Below are 26,200 nucleotides of genomic sequence, written 5' to 3' on the forward strand. Positions count from 1 at the left end.
TATTAAAAAGAATTATTAAAGAAAATGCAAAGTAACTTACAGAAAGGGGGGATAGCACAACCTGATATATCCTTTGTTTTCTCTAAAACTGTCAGGAATGCGACATTTCAATTCCCAGAGTGCAATAACATGACATATTACATACACACACATGTGTGAGATTCAGAAATGCTGCAACATTTATTTTTGTTGACTGGCAGTGTTAGTTCTCCATTAAAAGTGTAGTATTAAGATCTATTTTTTCAGGCATGAGTTAGTTCCTATAAAATAAAACTTCTCTAATGAAATAAAGTTTTTTTTAATGACAATAATATTTTTAAATTATTTTTGCATATAGTATGAGCTTGCATATTTTTTGTTCATCTGCTATTTTTTTTTTTTTGTGTAGCTTGCAAGTGATTTTTAATTATTTTTTTCTTTCTCAGCAAGTCATGCCTTATGAATTTTCCTTGTTGTCTCCACTTAGGAACTCTGCACTGATCTTTGAACAGGGAAGGCTGTAAAAAATTCCAGAATAACAAACAAACACCTCCCACTGTCCCAGGAGCTCCCAATGTCCAGCCTGGCCTTGGGCACTGCCAGGGATCCAGGGGCAGCCCCAGCTGCTCTGGCAATTCCATCCCAGCCCCTGCCCACCCTGCCAGGGAACAATTCCTGCCCAAGATCCCAAGATCCAGCCCTGCCCTCTGCCACTGGCAGCCATTCCCTGGCTCCTGGCACTCGATGGAGGGTCCCTCTCCACATGCACAAACAATCCATGAGGATAATGCAGACCCCTCTGAAGGAAATGCAGACACCTCTATCCACCAAGGGGAATTCTGGAAGCTGAAACCGCAGCCACCTCCTGCCTTTGGCTGTGCAGGGAGCCACAGCATCACCCTGAGTGCTTCAGTGGGTGCACATACCAACAGCAAATAGCAAAAAGAAAAATTATGGAATGTCCTGAATTGTGAGGCACCCCCAGGGACCACCCAGTGCCACCCCTGGTCCTGCCCAGACCCCCCAACAGCTCCAGCCTGGGCATCCCTGGATGCTCCTGGAGCTCTGGCAGGCTCGGGGCCGTGCCCATTCCCTGGGGAGCCTGGGCAGTGCCAGCACCTCTGGGGGAAGAGCCTTGACCTGATCTCCAGCCTGAGCCTCTCAGCAACAATTAACTCTGATTATCTACTCTAATGCACTTTATGGAATTTACACTGAGGGAAACTGTGATCAGTCCTCTTACAGAAATACCAGCACAAATGCTTCAGAGGGAATTTTAGCAAGCAGGTAAGACTGATTTTGAATCAATACCATTTGTGATTATACATGTGCATTTGCTCAGCACAAAAAAAAATAAAAGACACTGAATAGATTAAAGACACCTGAACTTCTGAATAAGCAGCCTTACAAGAAGACTTTCTCTAATTCTTTGTAACTTCAGCTCAGTTTGTTTCTACGTGTCTCAAATCTTTGAGTTCTCACTGGAAATTCTGATTTGACTTCAGCACAATTTCCATCCTCACCACAGAACAGAGGAGGTGTGATAACCTGGCAGACCACTTTGCCCTGCTTGTGGTGCTCATCACATCAGCACAGCAAGTGTGAACAGCAACCACACAGCCCAGGGCTGAGGTTTTCCTGAACAACTGATCCTGGGAGATGAGATTAAAACACAGCTGTTTGTGCCAGAGAGATGTGAAGCACAGGCTCCACTGGTACACCACCAACAATTGTCAGCAACTGACTCTTCTGGACCTTTGCCCTTCAGCAACACCAAAGGAAAACTGTTTTGACAGTCATGCATTTTAAACAGGAAAGCACTTGTTTGGATAGTTTCCTCAAAAAAAAAAAAATAAAAAAAAAAATCTTCATTGTGTTTTTGCAGATGTCCCACAGGGTGCTCCTAAGCTTGGGAAAGCCGCCAGTCAATATCCAAAAATCCACTGCAATACCTTTGCAGCTTAATTGATACAAGTATCCTTTATAGTGACATTCCCATAAAAATGTCCTGAGACCAGTTAGCACACAGACACTCTGTTGAGCTGAGTAATTTCTTTTTCTGTTCCTTTCTACTCCCCTGCCTGCTTTCATATTTATGTTGCTTTTTCAGCATGAGTTCTTAAATCCAGCTCCACTTTTTGGCATTGTGTTTACAGTAAATACTAAAGTAAAGATCAATAGTTCACTCCCTCTGTCATTACAAGATTTTACTTCCAGTGTTTCCCTGTTTGGTTATTTTAGGAGCAAAAGGCAACTGCCCAAATTGTTGGATTTGACAACTTCCATGGAGTGTTAGATCACACACACCACACCCTTCGATGGATCAATGGTGCTGCTCCAGGTTACAGCAAATCCCCATTTTATTAACTTTAATATGTGCTCTTTCACCTGGTGTGCAAAGCAAATTCACATCCAAAAATTATGTGCAGTCAGAGGAAAGCTACAGGACAGGCTGAGGAGAAGTCTGTGCCTGTAGCACCATTTCAGCCCCTCTGTAACACCTGAACACGGCTGGCAGGTCAAGGTAGGGCAACCTGGAGCCTTCTGGGATGGCCAGTGGCCAGGTGGGATATCCTGAGGCACCTAAAATGGTGCTAAATACATAGATTTAGACAACTGAGCCACACCCATCACAAAAATCCCTGTTCTTGAGCCGCCACCAGCCTCATTACCTTGACCCGTTAACCTGGTTGGGGTTACACTCCATCTTGATGGTGACTCTGGCTGGGGGCTGTGACAACCAGTCCTGCTGGGGGACACGTGGGCTCATCTTGGAGGTCTGCCCATATTCACTGGAGGAGGAGGCCGTCATCTCTGTCTTGGTGAGGTGGGGTGATCCGTAGGCACACTCGAACAGGGACTGGTCTTCGCTCACCACCGATAACGCTTCCTGCAAACCAGAGAAAGGTCAGTGCCGCCACCTTTCAGGGCACACAATGTTCCCCGAGGAAAAAGGGCTTGTCCATCTCACAGGGAACTGAACAGTCTCATGCATCAAGGAAAATTTAGGTTGGATGTTAGGAAAAAGCTTTTTTTGGAAGGAGTGATAAAGTACTGGAATTGTCTGCCCGGGGAGCTGGTGGAGTCACCATCCCTGGATGTGTTAAAAAAAGACTGGATGTGGCACTCGGTGCCAGGGTTTAGTTGAAGTGTCAGAGCTGGGTTGGACTCGATGATCTTAAAGGTCTCTTCCAACAACTCTGTCCTGTTTTTTTCTATTAGTTTTTAGGCACAGCACTGTTCACTGAAGGTGAGGACCCATGGGGACAGATGTCAGCAAATGACAGGAGGACAGGGGAACCTCTGCCTGGGGAACCCCCCCAGAGCAGCTGAGCAGATGCACAAACACTACCAAACACTTGGGAGCAGTGGCCAGCAGCTGGCAGGGAGGAGAGGGCAGGGTGGGCAGCAAAGCTCGGGTCTGTGGGGTCTCAGTAGTGCTGCAGAGGATGAGAACTGCTGAATGCAGCAAAAATTGCTGCCCCTGAGAGGAGAAACTGAAGGCCAGGCCCTGCTGACCTGCTGGTATCCTCCTTTCCTTCCTCAGGGACCCAGGCCAAGTCCTTTCTAGATGAGGAGCCCAGAGATCTGGTCACAACCTCCAATCCAGGGACACCATGCCCACCAGCCACCTCCCTCCTTCTCACAGCAACTCTTCCTGGTGGAAATCCAGCTCTGGAGCTGTGGGAAGGGCTTCCCACCCTCTTCATGGCAGCACTGGGGTTATGGTAACTGAGGGCAGCAGGGCCCATCAGGTCCCTCAGTGCTATCACATCCATCTGGAGGCCGCACAGACACCAGAGGGAGGGACAGTGACCCTCTATCCCCAGTGCCAAGGGTTCCTGCTGGCACAAATCCCTTCCCTGGACAATGTGGAGCTGAGCTTGCAGTGCCTGGGCCGGGCTTGGGATGGTGCTGTGTCTACCACGTCCATCAGGATGTGTGGGAAGAGCTGGAACTCCTGAAGGAACACATCCCACCGGAGATGAGGCTCCCCAGCCACAAGAGCAGGTCTCAGCTGCCACACTCCTGCTGTCCTGCAGCAGTGCGCAGGCTCGGGGCCACCCTGCAGAGGCAGAATTCTGAGGAAATCCACCTTCTCCAGGGGTCACTTTGGGTGGACAAGGTGCATAAGGGTGAAAATTCAAGCACTGGAAGGGGCTGCCCAGGGAGGTTTGGAGTCCCCATCCCTGGAGGTGTCGGAGGAGCGCCTGGATGTGGCACTCAGTGACAACTGACTCAGTGACAAGGCATCGGGCACAGCTTGGGCTTGATGGGCTGGGAGGACTTTTCCAACCTCAGTGACGCTGTGAAAGGACAGTAGCCCACTGTGTGACTCCATCCTGGCCCTGTGGCACGGAAGGGAGCAGGGCTGCAGCCCAGCACCTCCTCCCTGCCCCTGTGGGGACAGTCCCCAGCCCTGGGCTGGCGAGGAGGCTCCGTGGGAGCCCAGGGGCTGACAGCAGCTGAGGGGGAGAGGCTGGGCCAGCTGGCCATGGCTGTGAGCGTGGGGGCCAAGGATCAGGGAGTGGGGGCAATCCTGAGCCAGACTCGGGGCAGGGAGCTCTGTGATGCAGCGTGGGTGGGCTGTGCTCCTGCCAGATCTGCTGCTGACAGCCAGAAACGCGTGGTCCTGTCGGCAGAGGAGAAGGGAGAGAGAAAAAGGATGGGAGCTCCCCAGCTCTGGGAGGGTGGGTGGTTGTCTGCAGGCTCCCATCCTCCTTGGCTGCTGGAAGAGGGCCTTGCTGAGCTCCAGCAGTCACATGTTGCCATAAAAATCAGTGTTTGTTCATTTTAAGACCCGTGGTGTGACTCTCGCAGATGCTCTATGCAGGGTCTATGCAAAGCTGGTGGGTTTTTTTCAACCCTGGCTATTCTGTGATTCTACATTTCTCCTTCTTTTTATCCACCTGGTTTGTGAGCCCGTGGGGTGCACTCTGCTAATATTCATAGTTTGCTCTGCAGCTGCAAAGTGGGGGACATCCCTTCCAGCTTCTTATTGCTTGTGAGAACTGAGATCACCCCTTAATCCCAGGGCTTGGGGAGTGGGATCTCAGGTCCTTCAAGCACCTTGAGACTCATGATTGAATTTCTAACACCAACACAACACAGAGTTCAGGCAGTGATCTGCACCTTTGTACTGCTGATTCTCAGATGTCATCCGAGTGCAAAGATCACCACTAGGCTGCCGCCAGTGATTTCTCAGTTACCACCCTTCCTTCTGTGTTCTGCACACTCTCCCACCAACCTGCAACCAGCCAACTCTGCCTCTTTGGTTCTGTGAGACAAAAAGGATCCCAGAATAACACCTCTCCTTTTTGACATGCCTCTCATGCCAGAAACCTTTGCTGTTGGTGGTCTGAAGCTTTTCTGGAGAGCCTTTTCTGAGAAAACCTGCAGACCAAGGAGGTGTGGGGGGAGATGGCCACTGGTCCCCTGCTCCCCAAGGACTCTTCCCTGGCTTCACTGAGAGACAGCAGGGAACTTGATGTGCTTGGGTAATAAAGTAGCAGGGATCACATAAAAAGAACTAAAGAAAGAAGATGTTACACTGGAGGGAAAATAAAGAATTCTTTCCCAGCAGTCCGTAAGTTTTTTTTCATGACAAAAATCCCCAAAATTAAATATATATATATATATATATATATAAGTGCACAAACACAACCTGGCCAGATAATCACAATGCATCCCATGTCTGACACTACTGAATGCACAGTTTCCTCTTTTTCGTCCCAATCCACGAGACAAAAAACACATAAAATGTTCATTTTGGAAGAGTTAACTCTAGTAAATACACTAAAGTGTGAATTGTAGAGGAGAAAGCTGATACAGATTGCAAATAAAACATTATTTAATTTTGTAAACCATTTACTAATGGACCTTTTCAAAACAGGCATCAAGCACTATATAGCAGATTTATTTCTCATCCTCCCCCACACAAGTGAAACAAAGCGAATTTTTCTGGTTCCTATTAAAAATTACTCCACCTAATGTAAGTTGATTTATAGATATTTAGGGTAAGTATAAATGTAAATAACAAGAAGAAAAAAAAGGTTTTCTGTTTATTGGCATTACTAACGACAACAAATGCTGCTTGTACTATGGGTGCCCATTTCTGTTGCCTGAAGAGGGAAAGTGCAAACATTTAAAATTCCTGATGAGCATACTTAATGCTGGAAATATGAACCCAATTATCTAGGGCTGTGTGAATATCTACAATGACAGATACAAAACAAGACAAACATAAATAAGCCCGAGAGACAGACTTGAACTTCACACTTCAGAGGAAAACTCACGGAGAAGGGAAGCTCAGCCTGAGTTTAGCTGTGGTTTAACAGCACTCATCTGTACTCCATCCTGCTGGTTATCAGTTAGTGCTCGCTGACAGGTCTGGGAAGGCTCTGGGGGAATAACTGAGCTCCTGCCAGCTTTGTGTGCTGGGGGTTGGGCCCTTTGTGGAGGCTCCTTAATGTGCACTCCACAACAGCGAGAGCCTCTGACACCCACCCTCCCTGGTCTTGGCTGACCCGTCTGGAAGGACAGATGGACATGGATCTCCCCTCCCTGGGTGACAAAAGGCTCATCTAAGCCTTTACAAGATGTTGAGGAGTCAGCACAACTAAAGAATGTGGCCCATGCCGGAATCAGCCTCACGTAATCTTCAACCTCTTCTTCCTCTCGGTGATCTTAAACTGGAGAACCAAAGAATGGTATGGGCAGGAAGGGAACTAAAAGATCACCTCATTCCACCCCCTGCCACGGCAGGGACATCTCCCACTATCCCAGGTTGCTTCAAATTCTGGCCTTGGAAATATCCAAGGATGGTTCAGCTGCTCTGGGCACCCTGTTACCTGACTCCCAAAAGGACCTGTTACCCTTGGCTCACAACAACACTGCAATAAAGAACTTTTAATTAACTTTGCCATATGCATTGCATTTATACAACCTATTTTTTGACACCAGTTTTATAATATTTCTCCTCATCGATGTAAACCCACCCTGCAAGGCTTCCCAGTATCCCATCCAGCCCTGTCCTCTGCCACTGGCAGCCATTCCCTGGCTCCTGGCCCTGCAGCCCTTGGCAATTGTCTCCCTCCAGCTTTCCTGGAGCCCCTTTAGGCCCTGGAAGGGGCTCTGAGCTCTCCCTGGAGCTTCTCCTCTCCAGGTGAGCACCCCCAGCTCTCCCAGCCTGGATTCAGAGCAGAGGGGCTCCAGCCCTGGGATCAGCTTAGGCCACTTAAAAGGTGATGATTTCTGGGCCAGGCTTTTCTGAATCCACTGACCTTGCAAGACCCAGGGATGCTGAACAACCAGAGCTCAACCAACCTGACAGAACCACCCCTGCAGCTCATCCTGGGAAAAAGCAAGGAAACAGCACCCAGCAATAGGGAGCATTTCTCAGTTATACAGGAATGTCTGATGTTGGGCATAACGTGGTGTCCCCAGACTCTGAGCTGTGAAAGGAAGGCTCCAACAGCAACAGCTGACAGAAAGCAGTGTGGCTTATTTCTTTCCTAAACACAGGGACTTAAAAATCTGTTTTGTGTTATAATTGCAAATGCAAGCTCCTGGACCAAATCTAATATAAAAATTGTCAGAACTCACCATCATGAAAAAATAGCGGCATGGTCTGGCCACATATAAATGTAAACAAAGCTATTAATACTGACAATGTTTGGCAAGGTTTTATTACATATGGATGCCAGTTCTATTCCTAGTAAATGCTTTTCATTACTCATTTACATGTTAATCTCTTTTTCTCATCCATATTAATGCTGTCTTTGGAGCAGTTTGGCAACATCAAGCCATAAGTGGGATAAAGAAATGTAAACATTAATAATTATTACAAAATAGATGCATTATAGGCTTCTTTCAGTTTTGCAAGGGTTTGTACCTTTTTGACATTGATTTTGGCAGTGAATGGGTCATCTTCCTGGATTTCACATGATGCAACATATTCTCATGACATCTCAGAAACAAAACCTTTAATTTCTAGTAATTAATGTCTGGAGTAAAGGGATATGAAGAGAAGAACACATGGAGCTTAAAGGAGAAGGTGGAAAAGCTCTTTCATGCAAGTCTGTGAAGCAGGGCTGTTGGTGATTGAGGTCAATATTGAACGTGAATTTTCTTTATTTCATTTTCCTTTCTCCACATATTTCCTCTCATGACATGACAGCAAAAAAAAAAAACCAAAACCCAAACAAACCCACGTTCCTTCATTATATTCCTTTTATATTTTAATTGCTTGTACTATGCCAAACCTGGCTTCTCCCTTGGACTTTCTGTACTAATGATAAAAGAACAAAACAATTTCTCTATTTGGTTTTGACTTACACTTCACTGATAAGTTTAAAAAAAGAAAAAGAATAACAGACTGACAAATCTGTAGAACAATAGGTACAGCAACGCCTTTAAAGTAGGCATAAAGTCATTAGGACAAAGGTGTTTACTTAATCAAATGCAAGATTACTTGGCCTAGAAACATGAAGTTACAGGAAATGTGATTGAAGTAGTTCCCATCATGAGAAGCACATGCAAGCTGCCGTCTCCTTTAAATGCAATGTCAGGAACTAAGGACAAAGACTTTTGTTTTTCTGTGAAGTTTGGTCAAACTTAAGAAATGGATACAAAAGACAATAAAGTGCGTGGTTGTGCAGCAGAATTTGATGGGGATGAGGGATACTGGGGAATAAACAGAGCAGCAGGATTTTAAAGTACTTTGGAGGACACTCTGACCCAGGGGTTAGAATGGACAATGGTTTTAAACTGTGAACAGTAGACTCTTTTTTTCATGAGCAATGGTTTTAAACTGAAGGAAGACAGGTTTATATTATATTTTAGGAAGAAATCCTTGGCTGTGAGGGTGGTGAGGCCCTGGCACAGGTTGCCCAGATAAATCATGGATTCCCCATCCCTGGAAGTGTTGAAGGCCAGGTTGGATGGGATCAGGCAAGAACTGCATCCAAAGAGGAGGACGAGGATGACTGAGGGGAAACAAACACAGCAAAGCCCTTCCTTGTACACTGAGATGTTACAGAAATAAAAAGCATTTTTTGCTTCTTCAGACAGCATTCCCAGAGTCCCAAAAGGACCTGTTACCCTTGGCTCATAACAACGCTGCAATAAAGAACTTTTAATTAACTTTGCCATATGCATTGCATTTATACAACCTATTTTTTGACACCAGTTTTATAATATTTCTCCTCATCGATGTAAACACATTTTACTTTTCTAATCTGATTTCATGATAATGCATAGATAAGCACAAGCTTTGACCTCCCCACAGCCACAATCCCTTCAGACATGGGCTGCTTCTTATCACTTCTCAGATGTCTACAGTTGGTCAGAAAAACCTCTCTGTTCCAAAAAGGATTCTGACATACTGAAACTTATTTTCATCCTAAATTAGACCAAAAGCTGTTATACAAAAACTTTCACCAAACTGTTTATTATGTGGATTAATTGTAACACACCACCGTGTGTTTTGCAGATGTTAAAACTTTCTAATAAACAGTCACATTTGGAGAGGACCTGCATTTTCTGAGGGAAGATTGTTCTCATTAAGGCCGTGCAATTAGCTCCTTAAGTATTTCCATGTTTTAGTGCTCTTGGTATCCCTTGTATATCTGATAACATTTGTTGTTGAAGGTTTGTAAATTGAATTACAGCTGTTACTGAAAGAAAGGACAGGTGATAGTGTGGAGGAGAGTACACGGGGCACAAGATTTGACCAAGTCACTCTTCCTTGCTGCTCTTCTACCTATCCTCCCTCAGACTGCATCTTCTGATGCTCTAGGAAGCTGCTCATCTGGAGTGAAAATCTAATTTCAAACAGGCCAGGAATGTAATTTCCAAGCTGGAACAGAGAGCACAGGGAGGCTGGACACCAGAACCTCCCCAAGCAGTGGGAACTCTTCCAGTCTCAGACTCTGCTCACGTCTGCAACAGGCACCAGTGCACGAGGAAACAAGCTGGGGTTGAACTGCTTAAAGAGCCTAAATTTGCAGCCCTGCTCCAAAGCCAAGTCTTTGAGCCTTGGATTCATTGCATCCAGCAGCAACCGGGTGAAACAAAAGGCAAATGATTGATGTTTTAGCCTTGCTGTAGCTTATTAATCATGATGCTTGTACAAGTCTCTCCTGACCGTTTGCAGAAGAAGGACATTCAATATGGTGTGGGGAACATACTGGAAAAGGTTACTGCTTAAAATGCAGTCACCTGAGTCAGGAATTGCAACACACATCTGGAATATGTTTTCCTTCTAAATCTCCGAGTCTTGGATTCATTAGATCAGACAAAAACCCACATACTATATTCATGAGGAGAGTTCAGGAACAACGAAAAGCCTTGGCAAGTACAAGATAGGAAAGACAGATGTTGTCCTCACCTCCACCCATGAGAATGTGATTGCCAGCTCAGCCAACATCCTCCACCTCCTTTCAGGGAGCACTTGGAGACTCCGTGTTAATCCAAACACAGGCCCGGTGCTGCCACTTATCAGCTCTCCTCACCTCTTGTTGAGAAAAATACAAGGATGTTTGGAGGCCCACTTGAAAAAAGGAATAATCAAGCATCCATCAAACTGATGTTATGAAATTGCAGGCTAGATTAATTTCTGGGAAGCAGCAGCAGATGTTTGAGGCCTGATCCTGCAGCCCTCTTTGTGTAACTCTGACTTCACCGCTAACGTGAGCAGAGGCCTCTGTGAATAAGCCCGAAGGCTTAATGTTTTGTGTCCTAATGAACAAATTCTGAAATACTGTAAATTCAAATGCAGACCCTGGTGCCTTATCACAATTTCTAATAAACTGTCGTTCCTAAAATGTCAGCAAACCATAAAGTCATGTTTGCAGCATGAGCCATTTAACTCCACGTCTGCAAGTGCTTCAGAAAATAAAGAATCATCATTCTGTTATTGCAGATGGTGAAACTTTGGTCAGAATTACTACAAATCAGTCTTAGAAGACATGTCTCCCTCATGCCAAGCTGTGTGCTGCGTTTGGGACTACCCTGCATTTCATACATTAAAATTATCACATTGAGTACAGTGATTTCCAGAGCAGACACGAGCACCCGATTTAAAGAGTTGCCATTTCACAACCAATTATTTCACCTGCAGTTTTTATCTGTCAGCAAAGTGCAAATGAATAGTTTAACACCAAGCCAAGATTTAACAGCTGGAAGTAGGAAACACTTTTATAGATGTCACACAGATGAAAACTTCCACCCTGCATCTATTTCAACCTTCTCAACCCCTGAGTGGGCTTCAAGGGCTTGGAAACAGCTCTGCCCATGCACAACCACCAGAGAACTGCACCAGGCTCCTGAGTGAAAGTGGATCTCAAAAATCTCCTCCTGCATGAGCAAAGTGCTGGAAAATTACTTAAACACTGAGACAACACCAGCTTTTATCAGCTGCACCATGAGCTGAACGAAGAGGGCGCAGCACAATGATCAGAATAAGTATTCTTGAATGATTATGTCAACCTTAAATCACCAGGGCTGGAAACAATACAAATATATCCTGCAGATTGTATATTGCATACAATATATTGCATTTTTAAAGAAACTGTAGCTTTGTATGCTTATTTTAGCACTTCCATCCATGGAAAGAGCTCGAGCAGTGAAGTTTGAATTACTTTTTTTTTTTTTTTTTCAGTCAATACAATAGACTTTTCTTCCTTTTCATCTTGAGAGTATTGTCAATTATAAACTTTGAAAGCTTGAAGTTTTGTGCTCCATCATGCTTGGCTGTTAACTTCTAGGCCTACAAAATGCCTAGAAAACTGGGAAAACTTGGATATAGAACTCCTTAATTTCTGTCTCAGCCCAGGGTTAGACTGTTGATGCTACTTTGCTTTTCAGATACAAGACTATATCAATCTGAAGGAGCAGCCAATATTCCACTTTTGTTCAAAAATACAAACATCTTGAGTGTATTTTCAGCAAACCTTCCAGCATAAATTTGTTTTGCAAAGCAGGTTGCAGGTTTGTGAAGCGGCCCAGAGCTCAGCAGGAAGGGAACTGAGGCTGCACACAACACCTGCTAGGAGCTAACAGATCAAAATAATATTGGGAAAGAACCTTAGGAAAGTCTTGGGACCAAAGCAGTGCCCAAAACAAGGCACTGATACCATTCTAGACCATCAATCTCATCCATTTTTTTATTCCTCTTAAAATCCTTTGCATCTTGGCCAGCTTCAGAAATTCACCTGGGGTTTCTTCAAGAATTCAAGAATTCTCTGTCCAGAATTACAGCCTTGCCTTGTACAACTCACTAACTACCCTCAATAAAGCTTGGAAACGTTACTGAGAACATTTTTAACATGATTTTTTTAGCTTTATTCAAAAGACCTGTCCAGTGTTATGATAACATTTACAATTCTCTTCCCTACCATCTAAGGAAAACTACAAGATTATATATTACATTTATCATTTGTTCTGCTACATTTAGTATTTGTTCACTCTGGTGGGTTGACCCACCATAGATGTATTTTATATATAATTACACACTCCTAATTTATATATGTAATATATATATATATATATATATATACACTCTTAGTATATGTACACATGAACTTTTTTAGAGAATCCCACCCTCAATCTCTAAGCAAATTTCAAAGCAATAATAACTCAGGCATTAAAATACCTTTCCCTAAAGCACAGCATGTACCAAGGACAAGCTCATCAGCAAAGTGATCAGAAATGTATGGGAAGGAACGAAGAGATCTTTACAGGCACTGCATTGAGGGAACCTGAAAAAAAAACGAGTTTCCTTCCCAATGAAGCTTCGTTTTTTAGGAATGCCAGAGAGCATTAGGGAAATAACACTTGGATGGAGGCCACGAGCTGAGCTCCTCGGTGACCCACCACTTCCCTGCAGGGTCTGCGTGTGGTGTTTGTGCACGTGCACGCGCCAGGGTGAGCGTGGCCGTGTCATCAGCGGGTCACTCATCTTCCTGCTGGAGACACTGCACTTACAGGGCTTCAAATACCCCCTCACCCCAAGGAAATCACAGGAAAACAAAAGGGAGCCTGCTGGGTGTGTGATCAAGTCCAACCAAGCTGGCGAATCTCAGGTTCACCAAATCCCTGTGCTCACCTTCCCACGTATTTAACACTCGCACTTCACTATTTAGAGAGCACTGACCACATCCAGCTCTCATGAATCCCCTTGCTTGAAAGCTTCTGCAAATGCTGCTCGAGCCATCTTTATTTGTATGGATGTTTTTATTCACTCCCAAGTGTATTTTGTCTTGATGAAACTCCTCCCTGGCAGGGTGGGCAGGGGCTGGGATGGAATTGCCAGAGCAGCTGGGGCTGCCCCTGGATCCCTGGCAGTGCCCAAGGCCAGGCTGGACACTGGGGCTGGAAGCACCTGGGACAGTGGGAGGTGACCCTGTCCAAGGCAGAGGACGGGAAAAAGATGATTTTTAAGCTCCCTTCCAAGCCAAACCACTCCATGATTCTCTAATTCTATGTATTTTACTGACTTCTCCACAATTAGACAGCTGGAATTAAACCACAAATTTATATTGCTTATTAGAAATTTACTCTGTTAACAGCACTGTCCAATTTTGCACAGCATTGGAGCAGAAAATCTTGTGTTTATGTTATTGTCCCTTCCTTTTCCTCAGACACCTTTTATTCTGGAGCTCCCAAGTATACACTGGATATATACATATGTAGCATTGCATGTCTCTGATGGTGTTCCCCATTTCAAGAGCATATGGAATATTGCTCAGATGGGTAATCCTTCTAAATTCAGAATGAACTTTCCAAATATGCCCACTGTGTATGTAAAATATGACTTCCTGTCACGATAACCTTTGCAGTGTTATAGCCCAGCATACTTTCCTATAATTGTTTATAATGAATATCTTGATTCATACTTCTGCACGCATTATTTCAGTCATCTGCCACAAAACATGACTAATGAAATTAAGGCAGGGTTGAATGTCACAGCATTAAGTCATTTCTTTGCATGCAAAGACTCACACAGGAGAGGGTTTAGTGAAACAGCAATGAAGTGCCTGCTTTTCTTTAAGGATATTTAACCTGCTCTGCTGAACTAGTGTAAAATAAGGATATTGTTGTTTTATCCTAAAAAGAAACTCTCACATACGCACAAAACAAATTGCTTTGTGGCAGTACAAAAAAAATCTAATCCCATTTACACCTGTGTTTGTGCTTTTAAACTAAATTCTTATTACTTTACTTAAGCAATGTCTTTCTAAATAAAATCTTCAAAATCACAAAACATAAACAATTACTTCAGAAAATTTTCAACTGTTTCATTATCTTTCCATTTCTTTAGAGATCTGCCTCACAAATTTAACCTTTATCTTCCAACTCAAACCATATTATGATTGTAGGAGCTTGTGGCTCTCTGCTGAATCTCATATGCAGCAGAAACAGGTTGTGGCCCATTTTTAATTTTACATGTGAAGAAGAAAAGGAAAATGCACGTGGCAATATCTTTGATGTGGTGGCAAGAAAAGTCCTGCAGCATTTCCCTGTGGCAATATTTCTTCCAAGCTCGTGATTACCAAAGTTATCAGTCAAAAACCAGGCCCTGCTGCTCTGACATTGACTGGTTTTTGCAACAGCACCAACATCATCTCCAGAAAGACAAAAGAGATCAACTGTTGCCACTGATGAAAAGTGAACTGAGAATGTCAGTGCAAATGAAGAGAATCTCCTGGCCAGAGCTGTGAGATCTGCATTTACCACAGCAATAGAAACCTTTAAGATGGTTTTCCCCACACCTCACTAACAAGTGTTCAACACACAGTGCTACAAGAAATGAAGCTGGGTGGATGCAAAGCTTAAGATATGCTAAAAGAACGTGTTTTTATTTGCTTTTCTTTGGGCTGTATTGAAAAATGACCCCAAAAATTGTCTTTACGCACACTGTAATCCAGGCATTCCAACATCCAGGAGAGGTGGAGAGGTATGCAGGCTGTTTCTCTTTTATTGTTTCCCCAAACAAACCCATTTCCTACAAGCTGTTCCCATATCTTTCGTGCCACGTCCAGCTTCCCAGAAAAACAGCAGGAAAACAAAGTGTGAACTCCAAACAACCCGTTTCCCCAGAACAATGTGCCATACTAAGGAGAGAGAGAGATAAAGGCGAGGAGGGCTGGGGGGAAGGCAGGGAAGAGGCAGAGGAGCTCTTGTGATACTGCCAAGGGACCTAGAGAGAAAAAAAGGAAGGAGGGACTTTTAGAAGTCACAGAGGGGAAGAGTTGTGAGTTGTGTAACTGTAAATATGCAACAGGCTGGTTGCCAACTATTTCAAAGGATCTGAGGTTTCAAAATTGTCAAGGAGGCTTAACTGATTTGCGCTCTGGGTCTGGAGCTTCCAGGAGCACCTTTACATGTCTGAGAGACAGAAATTACCCCATCTTTTTATAGACTCCTCAAGCCATCCTTGGTCAGCATTTCAAACTGAATCAGTAAGGAATGTAAACAGACACCATTTATGCTTCCCTGCAACCTAATAAAATGAAAGCATGGACCAAATAAAGAGGAATGATAGATGTTGTTTGGTAAGAAGGGAAAACCAGATGAGCTTGTTCATTTAGCTCCTGGCTGACCTGAGCAATCTCCAATGCTCCTGCTATTCAGGAGACCAAGAAATGCACTGAGCTCCCACAGGAATAAAAACCACTCACTGAGACACATGTGATAAAAGAAAATGATAAATGTTACTGTGACATTTTAAAATCCCGTTTCTGTATTTGAAGGAATAAAAGGAAGGAAGGAACAAATCATTTCAGCCTTTCTGTCTGAGGATTATTCAAGTAAGAAAAAAAACTAGTGTAGAATCAACACAATTGGAATGCTCTTCCCCAGTCTGTGGCCTGGGCTGATCCCCCAACCAGGGCAGCAGGAAAGGGGGAATTCTGTCCCTGTGCCCCTGTGCTCAGGTGAGACCCCACCTGCAGAGCTGCCCCAGCCCTGGGAGCACCTGGAGCTGCTGCAGAGAGCCCAGAAGAAGTCATGAAGTTGATCCCAGATCTGGAGCAGCTCTGCTCTGGAGCCAGGGAGAGCTGGGGGTGTTCACCTGGAGGAGAGAAGGCTCCAGGGAGACCTCAGAGCCCCTTCCAGGGCCTAAAGGAGCTCCAGGAGAGCTCAGAGGGACTTTTGATGAGCATAGGTAGTGATAGGACAAGGAGGAATGGCTTTAAACTAAAGCTAAGTTAGGTTAGATTGGGAAGGAATTGTTCCCAGTGAGGGTGGTGAGGCACTGGCACAGGTTGACCAGAGAAGCTGTGGCTGCCCCATCCCTGGAAGCACCCAAGGCCAGTTTGGATGGGGCTTGGATCAACCTGGGATGGTGGAAGGTGTTCCTGCTCAAAGCAAGGATTGGAACTGGGTGATCTTTAAGGTTCCTTCTGCCTCAAACTATTCTACTAATCTGTGAAATCAAGAACCTGACCAGCTTTGAAATCTTTGGGTAGGGAGGCACAGCTTCTGTAAAGAAAGAAAAAAATGTGGTTCCTTTGTTTTTTACTGTAGATAAAAGATGCAAACCCACAGATGTTGCAGTCAGTGCAATGAAAACCCAAACACAACCATTTCTCAGTGGGACCTGGCATGACCATGAAAGGTGCGCTCTGCAGAGAGGGAGATGTGGGGCAACACTCGTGTCACAATGTGCTGACTTCCTACTGTGAACTTCTACTTGAATTGCTGTAATTCTTCAGCAAAAAGGACATTTCTAGTGCCTCAAAAGTATTTACTAACCAATTTTATGCAAGAAATAAATGGACTCTGCTGTCTTGGGCACAGAACTATGGCAAAGGATTAGACAGACCTTGTCAGAAAATGCTTACAGCTAACACAGAAGGGACACAAGCTGAGGGAAATAGATACAAAGCACAAGATAAATGCAAAGAGTGAGCAGTGTGACTGTCACAGCTGTGCCAGAGGTAATTTTTTCAATTTGAATGACCAGAATATAATAAATAATAAAGGCTATTATGAATAATTACATTGTTCATAAATAATGAAAGGCTACTACATGTAACAGGCAAGAAGTGGAGTGAAGGTAAAGAGAAAAGCCTGATCAAAGGGAAAGGAAAAAGTTTCAGGTTGGAAGGGGTCTTAAAGGTCATTAATTCCAATCCCTTGCCATGGGCAGGGACATCTTCCACTATCCCAGGCTGCTCCAAGCCCTGTCCAAATGCCCTTGGACATTTCCAGGGATGGGGAATCCACAGCTTCTCTGGACAAATTGAGCTTTCTTGAAATGACAACAGGAAGGTGGGATTTTTGTGTTTTATTTTCCCTCTGAGAGTTTGGCAGCCTGAAGATTGGACTTTGACCAAGAAAAGTCTTATTCTTTTATTAATACATCATTCAGCTGACCTGGAACAGATGTGGGTAATGAGGATTTTGTAGTTTGGGGGTGATTGATACATTGGCAAGGCAAGGAGTTAATTCTGATGCACATGGAGGTGTCCAGCCTCAGGTACCAGAGAATGCCAGCCTGGTTTGGGCTGAAAAGGACCTTAAAGTTCAATTAATTCCTACCCCCTGCCATGGCAGGGACACCTCCCACTGTCCCAGGAGCTCCCAATGTCCAGCCTGGCCTTGGGCACTGCCAGGGATCCAGGGGCAGCCCCAGCTGCTCTGGCAATTCCATCCCAGCCCCTGCCCACCCTGCCAGGGAACAATTCCTGCCCAAGATCCCAAGATCCAGCCCTGCCCTCTGCCACTGGCAGCCATTCCCTGGCTCCTGGCCCTGCAGCCCTTGGCAATTGTCTCTCTCCAGCTTTCTTGTTGGTAACCATACCTGAACTTGGCATCTGTTCAAAGCATCAGTTTCTCAAGGCTGTAAATTTTCAACCAGCCAAACACAGATTGTTGAGAATTTCACAAACTAATTTTACCAAAACAATTAGCAAAAATCATTTTGCTCCATCAGAGTCAGCAGAAACACTTAACCAGTTTTATCAGGAGAACCCTGACTCTTCAGAACATCTTTTAAATATATAAAAGCTTTCTTATAAGATACTTCCAGTGAGACTTGAATCTAAAACAGGTCTTTAGAAACCAACACTTTTGTAAGAATATGGAAAACAGATCTAAAGCTTCAGTAAAATTTTTTGCTTCCTCATGTTGAGTATTTCATCACTGACCAGGCGTGTTTTAAAGATGTTTATGACCCTCTGAAGTTTCAGGCTTCAGACACAACTGTGGAGAAAACATTTGCTAGAAACATTTAAAATTCCTGCCACATCTTATATTCTACTTTTTCTACAGATAGGTTTTGTATGCTGAGTACATTAATTATTATATTGGTGACATATACAAAGACTATTTTGAAGTCAGTTATTTGAAAAATTCTTATTTATTTCAAAGTCCAGAGCTCCTGATTCTGTATTTCTAGGAACACATCTCAGGATATTTCTGTAAGTTTTACAGAATTTTTGAAGTGTCAGTGAAATCATCAATCCCTGCAACAAAAACAACACTGCTCATTTTAGAGCTTGGTAGCTTAAAAATCTGCATTCCAAATTTATCTTTTATATATAAATTTATCCCTTCTATTGCCATAAATAGAACTATTTGCAAATAAGATCTAAGTGCATCTAATTAGTAGATATTTCTCAAAGCACTAGAACAACTTCAGCATTAACTGAGCTTGGTAGCAAGCCCATGCAATTTTAGCAGCTGAGCAGAATAATGTCACATTTCAAGTCAGATGAACAGCTTTTAAAAGCTATTAATGAAAATTCTGTGGGAAATAGCAAAGCTCTGAAAATCACAATGAAAGTGTCTCAGATGGGAATGTGAAAATAAACCAGCTGTTTCTGAAAATACTGTGATTTTTTTCACATCATGGTGAGGTTCTGTGGGTGTAACAGAAAATTTTCCCTCCCTCTGCCAGAGTCAGCACCCATCACATGGAATTAAAAAAGCCAAAATGTCCCATCCAGCAACAACAGGAGTAAACAAGAGGCTGCTGATGATACATTTGGGACTGTTTTCCTCCCTTTTTTTCATTATGCAGAGGGAAGGATTTTCCCACCTGAGCAAACTCCTGTTAGAAACATTTCAACAAGACTTGAATTTGACGAGCTGGGTGAACTGTGTTTCTGCTGGAAAGGGGTATGAGATGGTGCTGTGAAAATCACAGAATTATGGAATGGTTTAGGTTGGAAGGGACCTTAAAGCTCATCCATTCCCAGCCCTGCCATGGCAGGGACACCTCCCACTGTCCCAGGAGCTCCCAATGTCCAGCCTGGCCTTGGGCACTGCCAGGGATCCAGGGGCAGCCCCAGCCGCTCTGGCAATTCCATCCCAGCCCCTGCCCACCCTGCCAGGGAACAATTCCTGCCCAAGATCCCAAGATCCAGCCCTGCCCTCTGCCCCTGGCAGCCATTCCCTGGCTCCTGGCCCTGCAGCCCTTAGGAAAAGTCCCTCTCCAAGAGAGACAAAAGACTGAAAAACCAGCTCAGTCCTTCAGAAAGGTGTGTTCAGACTTTGAGGGCAACTGAGGATTAAACAAAACAAAGAAATTGCAATCTGAGTGAAAAAGAAAACAGAGGAAGAGATGAAGTCGTGCAAAATGAGATCAAAGAAATCTGGTGAAGAAAAGACTATTAATGATTAAAACCAGGCTGAAGTCTGTGATAGCAGAGGGTTCTGCTGGTGGCTGGAAGGTGTGGAATACAACAGCCAGCCAGGGAATCTGAGAGGCTCAGCAGTAACTGAGGCAATATTTTGCATAGCACTTCTCTGTTTGCAAATCCAGACTTTATTTGGAACTTTGGGCCTCTGTTCTCCTTTGCTTGGCCACCTTCTCATTAATTTAAACAAGCCTGGTGATTGTAAACAGGCTCTTGAACACTGGAGATTAGAGTTTGTATACTCACTGCCATGAAAATTCACAGTGTAATACCTTTATTTTTCTTTTCTGATAGTCCCTCTCCAGTTCAAAGCTGACAGCTTCAAAAAACTCAAAAAGTTTGTCCTCCTTAGGACACTTCATGACTCAAAGAACTTCCTCAACAGATTTTGTTTTCCCACCTTTTACTTTGGTTTGTTTTTTTTAGCAGCACTGACTGGCACTGATAATCATTCCTTCAGTTGTTAATGGAGTAATGGGAAAATTATTTTAAATCAAATTTTAAATCAAGTTCTTCTTTCTGAGAGTCTAGTTTTAGTGTCTTTATCAAGCTTAGAAATTTCATTTTCAGCATCATCCCAATCCTATTTAAGTAAGATTTCAAAAGGGTTAATTCTGAGGATTTATCAAGCTTCCTTTTTAACAATGGTGGCTGCCAGCCTTCATGATCTTACTGAACCTTAGGTTCCTCTGAACGTAAATTCTACAGTCAGCTAAAAAGACTGCTGGTTTTCATTTCCAGCCAAAGATCTGTGAATTAGAAGGCAGCTAAGACAAGTAATATATATATTATTCCCTGAAATTCCATTTTTTTTTAAGGTCATGTCATTGTGAGTTCTTGAATATTTTTTCCGACAGAAAATTTAACGTTTTTTCTTGTCACCTTAATTTTAATATCACATCCCGCTGCTTTCTACCTCTACCTTGAAACTTTCATATCAAACTTTTTGCAACATTTTAACTCAGCTTCTTATTCAACCTTCTGAATTCCTTGTCTTTTCCCTAAGAAAAATTAAGAGAATTAATTTCACTAAGAGAATTAGAAGGGATAAAAAAGGAAAGCAATGCCTTGGGGCTCACAGACACTCCACTTAATGCTGACCTTTCTCAAGCAACCTAGAGCACCTTTAATTCATCCTCTCCAGGGTCATAAAAGCCTTCAAGCCCCCTAAATTGCAATATTTGGAGGGAAAATTTCAATGAATATATAAACAGAAATGCATTTTCTTTACTTCTGGTTATATAATCACAATTTTGTGATGCAAAATTTGAATATCTTAAATTTTTTTTAAAAAAAAAAAAGAACTGAAGCTTTTGGCAGTTACTACACAGCAAATACATTTCTCCAAGAAGCTGAACTGCCAGTTTCATTTCTTGACACCTTCAGGAATAAGGTTTAACCTGATGACAAGAAGCCCCAGGTTACAAACCAGAAACAAGACCAGGAAGTTTTGGATCAGGTCTTGGAAAAAAAAAAAGAAAAAAAAAAAGTACTTAAACCCAATGTGTTTTGGGTCTGCATCTTGGCTTGTAAGGTAAAAATTTTAGAACTTTTGTTAGTGAACACTGAAGATTTCAAATGTTCACATAATTCAAGAGACTGACCCTTAGTTGCTAAATATCACAAGATTCCCAATAAAAATGGAGAGAGCTGGTGAGAAATGCATCCTCCAAGAAGCAGATGAGAGACAGAGGCCAAATAAAAATTCTACAAAAGAGGAAAACAGTTTTATGACGACCCAAGCTCGGGAGAGAAGCATATTTGAAACAGAATTTGGTCTGGGTCCTAAAAGGTTGCATTGAGGATGTGATGAAGGTGTGGAGAAAAAGAAGTAAATTTGAAGACAGAAAATAAGGGAGACCTGATTGCTCTGCACAAGTCCCTGGCAGGAGGGGACAGCCGGGGGGGTCGGGCTCTGCTGCCAGGGAACAGGGACAGGAGGAGAGGGAACGGCCTCAGGCTGGGCCAGGGGAGGCTCAGGGTGGACAGCAGCAGGAATTTGCCCATGGAAAGGGAGCTCAGGCCTTGGCAGGGGCTGCCCAGGGAGCTTTGCAGTGCCCATCCCTGGAGGTGCCCAAGGAAGGGCTGGACGTGGCACTCAGGGCTCTGGGCTGGGGACAAGGTGGGCATCGGGCACAGCTGGGACTTTGTTTTGGATGTCCTGTCCATCCTCAATGATTCTGTGATTCTGTAAGATTTCACATTCATGCTGACTGAAAAGGATCTGGGGTCTGTAGCAGAGACAAAATTCACACAGAATGAGTTTAAAGTCAGTAATTTACATGTACATTCCACAGACTGTGCTTTAGCTCAAGGTATTCCCAGCATCTATTTAAATGACTTTTTGATTCTTTTTTTTTAAAAGATGTTGCAGTTGTCAAATCTGCAACCCACTTGCCCAACAAACAGCTTTGGAATTCGTAGTTCATTTTGAATGCTTCCCATTCTAAGTGAAAAAACCAAACCATCACAGAATCATGGAATGGTTTGGATTGGAAGGACCTTAAAAATCACCCAGTGCCACCCCTGCCATGGCAGGGACACCTCCCACTGTCCCAGGTGCTCCCAATGTCCAGCCTGGCCTTGGGCACTGCCAGGGATCCAGGGGCAGCCCCAGCTGCTCTGGGCACCCTGTGCTAGGGCCTCATGTCCCTCACATTAAATATTCCATTATTTTGCTAAACAAAGACCTTTCCTTGGAAAAAAAAAAAAAAAAAAAGATCTGACCACTTTCAATTTTCTTTTCCTAGAAAGGTGTTATTGACAAGGAGGGCTTCTCTCACATCAGGTAAGTGCCATAACAACAATTCCTAATTGTGTGTAAGCTTCCCTCTTCAAAACCATCTGAATTCTCACTGAGCACAGACAGCAGGAACTCTCAACTCCATCAGCATCTTGAAAAACAAGATCCTTATTCAAGGCTTTAAGCAGAGATTTAACAACCTCTTAGGGACTCTCTTCTTTTAAAAATTATTCAACCTGGCCCATTTAAAAACTTTCTACTAAACTTGCCCCCTTTGGCATAAAGCACCGGTGATTTAGCTGGCATTGTAAAGATTTACTATGCACTTTTCCTATCTTATTAGAACCAGTAATGGAATTCACTCTCTTGAATTGCTTTGGCTCTGAATGCACACTGCTGAAGAGGATGACATCCAGAGGTTACATTCCTGTCTACCTTTCATTTCAGCTTTATAACTGGAGCAAGTAAATTTCCTTAAACCCGGTGGATTCTAAATCAAAGGAAAATGCATTTTTAATCCCGCTAGTATGAGAAACCCTAAGAATTCAGCAGTAAGGTTATTAAACTATTTTATGATTAAAAGAAAATTTAAAAAAGAAAATCAAGAGATTGTCAGAAACTTGTAGATAGATTTTGCTTAAACAAAACTTGTTTTTTATAAAACTTAATAGTTTTGTTGCATGTTTATAAAACAAATTAAAAATAAATCATCCCGTGAATGCTGTGCAGCCCACGACCCTCCACAGAGCTGGATTTCTTGGCTGGGACAATGCAGCCTGACTCAAAGTTCACTCAGAAGTCAATGAAGAGACCCAGCACCATCGACAGGATGGAGCTGATCCCAAGCCAGGACAGGAAACTCGAAGGAAACATCGGAGCTACCCTGTTTGTTGCCTTGAATACTTGTTTAGTGTTTTGGAATTTACTGACTAAAGCTGCGTGGCAGAAACCTGGCAGCCAGAGCTTTCTGCCAAGTTTTGTTATTTTGGTTGTATCAGAACTCCTGAAATAAACCCAAAAACTCCTGCGAGACTTTTGCGTTCGTGCCGCAGCCTCCTTGAACTCGGTCCATCCAAATGCTCAGGATGGGCCTGGACTGGCAGAGCTGCTGCAGCCTTGGCTAGAAAGGCAATATTGTGCGAAGAACACGATGTGCCTGGTTCTCCTTACACTCTACGTCCATCTCATACCTCTGTAGCCCAGTGGATCCATCTGCGAATGACTCCAGCTTGGAAAAAAAGAGGAAAATTCAACAGGTTTGCTTAGAGCCCAAGACAGAACTCCCAAAGTTTGAATTTCTTTGAGTGGACACCGTGATTTATTGCCTCTCATTTAAGCATGAACTGAAGGCCTCGTCCATCAATCCACTGGACAGAAGCATCTTGGGTTCCACATCTCACCAGGGGTGCTTTGTTGGCTAAAATTTTCCCCAAAAATACACCTTTGGACCTAAAAAACCAGGTCCACAAGAGATGAGGAGGGACGCAATAAAGGAGCCTAGTTTGTATCCACAAGGAGGGTTAACACAACCACTCCTGATTGTTTCTGTTGTTTATGAATCTCGACCTTCAGAAGAGCTCCGAAATGTGCTGTCTCCTAAAGATGTTCCCCACCGATATGACACACACTCTGCATTGTTTCGTTGCTCGCAGGCATTAATATCCCAGAGGTAACCCACCCTTCTCTTAACGGCTGCTGACAGGTCCAATGGCTGAGCAAAAATCAGTTGGAGGAAAGGGAAGTCTTGTCGGAAACGAGATTAATCTTGTAACGAGTGTTCAGCCCTGATAACCCATCTGTGCAGAGAACTGCTTTAACTGGAGAGCAATTAACCTTCACCTGACAAGCTCTGTCCAACCGCTATAAACAACATTAAAGGCACAGGACCCCCCTCGTTTTCCCCCCTTTACGTAGACTAAACAATCAGTTTCTGAATTCCATGAAAACAGCAGAGGTAACGATGCCTCGATGACAAATCGCGGGGAAGTTTTTAAAAAGGTAATGCCTGCATGGAAATAATGTGAAAAATGTCTCTGGCCACCACTTTAGTGAGTTGATCTGATTAGTGAAAAGCAACAGTTTTGAGCTCTTCCAAGGGAATACCTGACGCATGAGGAAAGCTGCTGTGAGTACGCCAGAGATTAACAATAATAAAAATTTATGTGAGCAGATAAGAGCTGACTAAACCACATCTAAGGAACATTGCTTTCAGGACAAAGTGTGCATTTCCCCAACACCCCTGTGAGCCCAAAGCCAAGGGGAAACTTCCTAAAGCTTCTTCACCCATGGCCTTGGGAAAGCCACTTGTCATGATCAACCTCCAGCTTGCCAGAAACCTCTGTAGTATCTGGGGGTTTGGGTCAGGTGCTCACAGGAGCAGCCCTCCTGTCCCACAGCCAAGAAATCTCCAAGGGATGTGTTCACCAGGGTCTCTGGAAGGGCCTGAGAAACCAGCCTCAGATTCCCAGCCTGTGAATCCAGCCTCAGATTCCCAGCCTCAGATTCTCAGATCCCAGACACAGAGTACAACACGAATTTAGCAATCTGAGGAGATAACTGAATGTGGGACTGTTCATCCCAGATGAAAAGGTGGGATATAAATGAAGCCACAACAGCAAAGGACTTCTCAATTCTGCAGGGAAAGGCCAAAATACCCATCTCAGTCACAGTGGCAGAAACCTGGAATGACTCCAGCAGAATCACTGGCAAAACAACAGAGAAATTTTGGGCTGAACTCCTGAATAACTTGGGTGAAAGCCTGGTCCCAGTCAAGCCACACTGTTGACTTCATTTTGGCCAGTTTCACTCCAGGTTTCATAAATCCTCATTCATCCTGTTCATGCGCCTGAAACAAATTCCCCTGAAGTCACGATTAGCAATGGAGGTTTTCTGTCTTTATTTCCTTTCCCTTTGCTCTGAGTTTCTCTTTTCCTTAGCAGAGGTTCAAACACACAGGTTAGCCATGGTTTTATTTCCCAGCACAGTGAAGCAAAATTTCTGTTTCAGTCATTTTGTTTGAGTATGTAGAGCACTGTGGATTGCAAAAAATGGCCGTGAATCTCCAAGATCTCCAGAACATGCTCTGAACTATTTGTTGGAGAAGTCCACCTCAATTTCACCTAATGAAATGTGTATTTTACTTGGAGATGTACAGAAATGAGGAAAGGATTCAGGCAACAAGGAGTTGGAGGGGGGATGTTTTTCATCTGACAGAATGACAGTGGGTTTTGAAGCATCCTGATTCCCAGTTTTATAAAATGCAGGGGCACTTTTCCTACCACTGCAGAGAAAAATGCCTGTATTTCATAGTCCAGGATAACAGCATTTGAATAATTTGAAATTTATTACAGCACCAGATGCATTGTACTGGGGCTTGAGTGTTTAAATAGCATCAGGTAGAGCACTACCTTTATATGAAACAAGTAGGGCTTAGATCTTTTCAGTGAATTAGATATTAACAGATAGGAAGTTCCTATTGAAAGCATTTCCTGTATTGGTAGTCCCTGATTTTGGCAGCTTATCTGGGTAGGAAATGAAGGCAGGAAGTATCTGTCTACAGACCCTTTATCATCAAGGTAATTGCTGTGGCAGCATTTTGCTGTTTATCAAGGTAATAAACAGAGAGTCTAAAAAAAGATGTTTTTCAGCTCTGAAGAACTGAGTTTTAAAAAAACCTCCTGCAGTTATGCAAAACCTTCCACGTAGAATTAAGGTGCTGCTCCTTGCTGTAATTAGGGATTTGTCAAACAAAGCATTTCCAGTCTCCTGGGGGTTTTTTTCTCCACTTGTGGTACTGTGTCTTTGTCTGCCACTCTCTCATCCCTGTTAA

General features: G+C 43.6%; 1 protein-coding gene across 4 annotated transcripts in view; it reads right to left on the minus strand.

Moving 5' to 3' along the window:
* Positions 1-26,200, minus strand: part of ERG (ETS transcription factor ERG) — a 137,768-nt gene that overhangs the window by 28,511 nt on the left and 83,057 nt on the right. For all 4 annotated transcript variants that reach the window (XM_088051945.1, XM_014255719.2, XM_014255720.2 and 1 more), the window contains one exon: positions 2,652-2,869. In XM_088051945.1, the coding sequence (XP_087908071.1) occupies positions 2,652-2,869 (218 nt within the window). The remainder of the gene's footprint in view (positions 1-2,651; positions 2,870-26,200) is intronic.

Source organism: Pseudopodoces humilis, chromosome 2 (genome assembly GCF_049639895.1).
Source record: "Pseudopodoces humilis isolate 2021_Gansu_Grassland_sample_001 chromosome 2, ASM4963989v1, whole genome shotgun sequence".
Taxonomy (NCBI): Eukaryota; Metazoa; Chordata; class Aves; order Passeriformes; family Paridae; genus Pseudopodoces; species Pseudopodoces humilis.